The sequence below is a fragment of the Tupaia chinensis genome, unplaced genomic scaffold (genome assembly GCF_000334495.1).
Source record: "Tupaia chinensis unplaced genomic scaffold, TupChi_1.0 Scaffold143646_1, whole genome shotgun sequence".
NCBI lineage: Eukaryota > Metazoa > Chordata > Mammalia > Scandentia > Tupaiidae > Tupaia > Tupaia belangeri.
Genome location: NW_006203494.1, coordinates 431037 through 437835, shown reverse-complemented (window position 1 = coordinate 437835; position 6799 = coordinate 431037). Strand labels below are relative to the sequence as shown.

The 6799-nt window shown below is 54.1% G+C and overlaps 1 protein-coding gene across 1 annotated transcript in view; it reads left to right on the top strand.

Annotated features, from left to right (window-relative positions):
• DNAJC8 (DnaJ heat shock protein family (Hsp40) member C8) overlaps positions 1 to 4701 on the top strand; it is a gene marked incomplete at its 5' end in the record, with an annotated part of 32616 nt that extends 27915 nt beyond the window's left edge. Inside the window, 2 exon segments of the mRNA XM_014582543.1 lie at positions 3155 to 3230; positions 4020 to 4701. Of these exon segments, the coding sequence (XP_014438029.1) occupies positions 3155 to 3230; positions 4020 to 4142 (199 nt within the window).
• Between the last annotated feature and the right edge of the window lie 2098 nt (positions 4702 to 6799).

Here is a 6799-nt window from a genome sequence, read left to right as displayed (position 1 = left end):
AGAGACAGAAAGCGAGAAATCACCCCCCAGGGAGGATGGCCACGCCACAATCCCTTCTCCTCCAGTCTCCTCTCGGGATCTTGGGCACGCACGCACCCACTCCCGGCATGAGCTTAAGTCACTAGATCTGGGACTCGAACCACGGTCTACTACATGGGAGTCCAGCAACATTATGCTAACTGTTGGTCCCAGGACCAAAACTCGTAAAACTGGACAACAAAGCCTAGAAGAACATCAGCCATGTTTTAGTCAAAAGTCACAGAATGCTGTTTCACCAGTCCTGTCTCATGCACTTTATCTTCTGTTGGGGTTCCATCTTCCCGATTAAATTCAGGGATATAATATTCAACTCCAGACTTGTCCCTACGATTAAGTTGGCCATTTCTTAGTTTTTGAACTCTTATTTCCTTGTGTCTGCATTTAATTTTCCTGATACAGCACTCCCTTGAGAACTTCTTGGAGATCTGGTCTGGTGCTGGTAAATTCTTTCAGGTTTTGTTTATCTGAGAATGTTCTTGTCTTTTCTTCCCATATGAAGGATAATCTTGCCGGGTACAGTATTCTTGGTTGAAATTGCTTTTCCCTTAACACTTTGAGTATATTTTCCCATTCTCTCCTCGTTCGCATTGTTTCTGATGAGAGGTCCACTGTTAGCCTGATGGGATGTCCTTTGTAGGTAACTTGCCGTTTTTCTCTTGCCAATCTTAGTATCTGGTCTTTGTCTGTGGTTTTGGTCAGTCTCGCTATAATGTGTCTTGGAGAAGATCTTCTTGGGTTGATTCTATTTGAGGTCCTTTGTATTTCTTGGGACTAGATCTTTGAGTGTCTCTCTAGGTTTGTAAATTTTTCTTGCAGAATTTCATGGAATCAATTATCAATGTCCTTATGAGTCTCTTCGCCTTCTGGGATGCCAATTATCTGGATGTTTGGACGTTTGATGGTATCTAGTATTTCTCGTATATTATTCTCAAATATTTGGGCAATTTTCTCAGTCTTCAGGGTGGATTTTTCTAGGCCAGCAATTTTCTCTTCTCTGCCCAAGATTCTATTTTCTATATGATCTAGTCTGCTTTTAATACTTTCAAGGGAGGTTTTGACTTCCTGTGTTATAGTCTTCATCTCTAACAGGTCCATTTGATTCTTTTATAAAGTAATTCCTCTTTTAGATCTTGCAAGAATTTCCTCACCTCCTGGAAGTCGTCAGCTCCTTTCTCCTGCCTCTTCTGCAGTTCATTGTCTCTCTTCTCTTCCATCTCTGTTAGCTTCACCATTATGAATATTCTAAATTCTTTATCAGACATTTCCATGATTTCCATGGAACTGTGGCAGAGTAGCTTATTTGAAAACATGTGATTAAAACATGATTTGTGGCCTGTAGACATGTAGAAACATGCTTTTGTAAGCTATCTTAATAGGGCTATTAAGAACCGTTTATATACAAAAGCAATATTTGCCTGTTGTCAATCGTTGTATTTTGTTGTTAATATTTAATATTCTGATACTGCCCAGTATTGGGCTAAAGAAAGTCACATGTGTTTATTAAATTGTCTTTTTTTAATAATTATTTTATTTTTTATTTATTCACTCATTTATTTTTTAATTTGACCAGAGAGAGACAGGGGATAAGAAAGAGAGAGAGGAAGTGAGAAAGCAAGCCACCAGATTCAGGACTCGAACCCTGGTCGGCCATGTGGGAGTGTCCAGCGCCTTAATCACCATGCCACCTGCTAGTTCTTAAATTGTCTTTTTAAAAAGATTAAAGAAATTATATGGAGCCAGTTATTTTTATATTTTTAGACAATTTACATTTAAAAACAACTGGCTTTCCATTTTAATTTTTCTTCCCTTACTTTTTTTGCATTTCACTTTCTTTTTCCCTGGAAGGGGAAAATGAGATGCAAAAAAAAAAAAAATGGAGAGGAAGAAAGTGTAATGCAAAAATAATAAGGGAGGAAAAATTAGAATGCAAAGCCAGTTTCTGGATGTAAATTGCCTAAAAATATAGAACGACTGGCACCATATAATTTCTCTAACCCTTTTAGGGAAACAATTTAATAAACACATGTCACTTTCTTTAGCCCAGTACTAAATAGTATCAGGGTATTAAATGTTACCAACAAAAAAACCCATTAACAATCAAATATTAATCCTTATAAATGCTTAATAGCCCTGTTAAAATAACTTACAAAAACATATTTCTGCATGTGTCTACAAGCCACATGTTTTCAGATCACTCTTCACAGAACTATCTGTGGATGAAGAGGAGTTACTCTTTTCCCTTGGAGGAGAGGAATTTTCTTGCTTTCCCATATTTCTTGTAGCCCTACGGTGATTTCTAGTCCTCTGATGGATAGTGCATTTTCTTCCCAAACTTGAAGTTCAATCACTCGAGTTTGTGGGCTGGAGGCTGAATTATCAGTGGACAATCTTCATTTCTCTTATTCCCCTGAAGGTGTCTTCTCTCTCTGGGTTTCTTGTAAGGAAGGAATTACACAGAGATTGTTGAGAGGGCCCTGAGACAGACATTGGGACAGCCACGCTTTGACTCCGGGGGCCAGGACGTCCCCTGAGTATGGGAGATGCCGGCCACTCCATCCTCGGAAGCTGAGCTGAGGCCCCTCGGGGCACCTCCTGGCCCCAGCGCGAGCCCGGGCCACTGGGATAGTGGCTTCAGGGACACAGGGACTAGCAGCTGAGCCGCGTGTGTGCAGTTCTGCAGCGTGGCCTGTCCACACCGCTGCTGTTTAGAGCAGGGCTTCCCTCACCCGTGCGAGCACGAGGTGAGGCCAGTGCGTGTTGGCTCTGCTCGGTGTGGCCGTCACGAGGCTTCGCGGGGTCAAGGGTCTTGGTCTGCAGGGTTGTGACCCAAGCTCTCGAGCCAGAACCGCTGATGTCATTGTAAGGACCGTCCGCCGCTGTCAGGCATGGTCTGGTCGCTGTTGCCCCAGCCTCGGGTTCCTGGGAACTGAGATCGGCCCGCTGTGCCTGTCTGTCTGTCCGTGTGACACGTACTCACCTTGTCCCCCGCCCTGGCTCCCCGACAGCCGTCTTGGTAGGCTGGAGGGGGGTCACGGGGCTGCCTGTGCCGCGTGTCCGCGTGCATGGCCAGCGTGGCCTGTCGTGACTCAGTGCTGTGGGCTCGCCTTCATTCCAGGAAGCGGCAGAGGGAAGAAGAGATTGAAGCTCAGGAGAAGGCCAAGCGAGAGCGGGAATGGCAGAAAAACTTCGAGGTAACCCCAGGGCGGCTTACTCCGGGTGCAGGGGACCTGGGTCCTGGGCATCCCAGGGCAGGTGGGCGGGCAGAGGGAGACGGTCTGGGGCTGTGAGGGTCCCTGAGTGGGGTAGAGGGTGGCACCCTGCCCTGCCCGCTGTGTGGGCTCTAAGCAGGGACCGCAGGTCCAACGGTGGAGCTGGGCCTTCCCCAGATCCAAGGAGAGACCGAGGTTCTCATGGCCCAGGGTCTGCCTGCAGGGACTAAGGGGCTTTGAACTTGGCTTCCTGGACACACTGGCCACTCCCTCCAATGCTTGGCTTCCTGGAGGTCTCCGACCTCGGCCACCCCATCTGCCTGTTAGGACTCGGGGTGTGGTGGTGACCTTGCCTCTGTCCCAGCCCATCCTGAAGGGGAGAGTAAGCCAGCCCCTCGATACCCAGCACAGCTGGCCAGATGCCTTCCTGGCTCAGGCATCCCCACGTGTTTTGGGGTGGCGGGAAGAAGTCGTGAAAAAGAGGCTGAACTGCTGGCCAGCCTCAGCTCTGAGTGACAGCCGCTGTGAACCTCGAGGGCTCCTGGCGACATTAGCAGGGCCGTGTGCTAAGGACCCCCCCAGGACCCCAGCCAAGGAGCCTCATCTGTCCGCCACCACCCTGTCCTCTTCCGCTCCCAGCTCGTCCTGCCCTCGGGCCGGCCTCACCCCGCCCTGCCCCCTCCCGGCGGGTATCGGCGGGTATCAGGTGCTTTCGGGTGCCCAGCCCTCCCTCTCTGACTGTCTTCTTGCTTCCCGTCCGTCTGTGCTCAGGAGAGTCGAGACGGCCGTGTGGACAGCTGGCGGAACTTCCAGGCAACTACCAAGGGCAAGAAAGAGAAGAAAAACCGAACCTTTCTGAGGCCGCCCAAGGTGAAGATGGAGCAGCGCGAGTGACCCGCCGCGCCGCCCCTGTCCCGGAGGACTGTCTTCCCTCTCCTTCCGCCCCAGAGTAGCCTTTGCTTTTTAGCCCGTTTTGTTTTCAATACAATTTAATATTGATCAAAGTAATTCTTTTGTACATTGAGATGAGGGGCTTGGTTTAAGAAAGACTGCCCTGCACCCCACTAGAAAGCGGGTCGGGAGGTGCCCCTGGTCCATGGCGGTAAGGAACCGGGGCCTGTGGTGGGAGGGGGTTTTGTGCGTAGACCCGGAAATCTCCCAACTAAACGCACGGCTTAAACTGGTGTCCCGTGGCCTCGGAGCCCAGCCTGGGCCACCTCGGGAGCCTCTCCCCACACTCGCTCCCTCTGCGCGTGCGACTGTCGGGCGGCAGCAGGGCTTTGTGGGTGCGCATAGCAGCGACGGAGGCCCTGCCCTGGCCAGCATGGCGGGAGGCTCCAGCCACCCCAGCTGGTTCTGGTCGGAGAGCCAGCCGACCTCCCACACCTGTGTCCCGCCCGTCCATATCTGATGCTGACAGTGTTCTTACGTTCAATAAACTTTTGTACCCAGACCGCGGGGTGCTCTCCTGCAGCTGTTGCCTGCTTGACCAGCCCCTCCCCGGCACCTGCAGACACTGTCTGTTCGTCCGGAAGAGGGATCGCCGGCCGGCCAGGGCGTGGTGGCAGGGCTGTGAGGTGCTGGGTCCACGTGTATGCTCAGGACCAAGGAGGGCCTCGAGTTCTGGGGAGGAGCATGATCCTGAGGGTTAGTGACAGCGCCTGAGGGGTCCTGCGCCCCTGCTCCTGCGGAGCTCAGTGTCTGCTCCAGGTGGGGCCGCTGGCCGACAGGTGCTGGGTGACGCGAAAGGAGTGACTCCCAGTGCTGGGCTGGGGTGTGCACGGGGTGCTGGCCCCAGCTTTGGGGACGGGGCTCCTTGGAGGGCAGTGGGCTGTGGGGGCCTCCCTGGCACGGTTGCCAGAAGGGAACAGGTCTCGGCCGCCGCCTGCAGCTGGCTGTTGCCTGGGACCACTGCAGGCAGGTCGGCCCTGGTTGGGTCCGGCAGGCGGGCATCCTGGTTTGGGCCAGTGCCCTCCGCCCTGAGCACCCACAGCCCTCGTGGTCGTGTGGAGATGAGCTGTCCCTGGAACACCCGATGGCACCGGTGCGGCCTGGACCAGTTCTGGTCCTCAGCCTGAGTTGGGTGGAGCATGGTGGAGCACGACCGGCACCCGGCACCTGGACTGCCTCTCCCTGGAGGCTTGTGGCCTGGGAGGACGCTGCAGTGAGCACCCCTCGGCCCCTGGGGCTCGGCTTCAGGACCCTGCTGGTCATTTCCCCTCTGCAGTCTTCACTGCCTCCTGTTGGGCACAGCGAGTAACAGCACCTCTGCCCTCCGGAAATGCTCGCTGGTGAGACACTGTGGGCAGAGCTGACCTCCCACCTCCCACCTCCGACCTTGGGCTGTAGACCACAGGCCTGCGACCTTTGCGGTGGCCCCTCTGAACTGAGACTTCCTGCCAGTGTCAGTAGCTTGGTGCCGCTGGCAGCAAGGCTGGCCGGCGTCCTGCGCGTCAGGTGCACACACCCTCCCCTGCCCTGTGCACCCCCTACACCCCTGCCCCAGGTCCCTGCTCCAAGAAGCTCGGGGAGCTGTGGGCAGAGGACATCTGGGAAACTCGAGGTCCCCGTCTCCCCAAAGCTTTGGGTTCAGGCCGTTTCTTCTGTGGCCGGGAAGGACGTTGCAGTTGAGGCACAGCCACCGCCATGGCGTGCAGTGCTGGCGAAGCCTCAGCTGCCAAGGTGGAGCCCCTGCCAGGCGCCTGTGATCTCGCACCACTGGGGCACTCACAACCGAGAGCTGCAGCTTTCTGCGAGTCTGCTGTGGCTGAACCGAGAGGAAGGCACAGAAATTAGGACTCCATGGACGATTTTGAAGAGATGAGGAAGGCTGCTATCTTTCAGCGTACAAAGTGACTTTGGAATGGAAAGACTGTCATTGGATTGGCGCCGTGTTCCGGAACTCCGAAACATGAATACGTGGGCTAAAGAATAGTTTCTCTTGATAAATAAATACCGTGGGCAGCTTACGATTCGGATTCCGGAGTTGGAGTGTGTGTAGGCAGTTGTGTTTGAGCACACTCCCAGGTTGACTCGGCCGGGGCTGGTGCCCCTGGGGATGGACAGCCAGCCTTCCACGTGATGGGGCTAGGGCTTGGGGGAAAGATGGGCCTTCAACAGACGTGGGGTGGTGGCAGAGCTAGGGAGATCTCCAGGACCTGGCTCCTCCCCAGCCCGCTCCCTGCACCACCTCTGCCTGGGGCCAGCTGGTGCCTGCCACAGCTCCAGCTCCTGGGCCTGAGCTGGGAGGCCTTTTAAAAATCTGCACTTTGACGAGTTCTCCAAATGCACCTACTGGGGAAAGAGCTGACCCCGTCTGGACAGGGCAGGGGCTCGGGCTCGTCGAGTGGTTTCCTGTCCTGGATCTGCAGGCAGCAGGTGGCTGTGCCCGCCCGGTGCCCAGCACACGGGCTCCCTGGTACTCACCGGCAGCGGTGGCGCTGGCCCATCCCACTGCACCGTGGCCCGCGTTTCCTGCCTCCAAGAACCGAGTCTGCCCTGCGCTCGCAGGCCCACTCGGATACCACGGTGTGCAGCCGACCGGGGACATG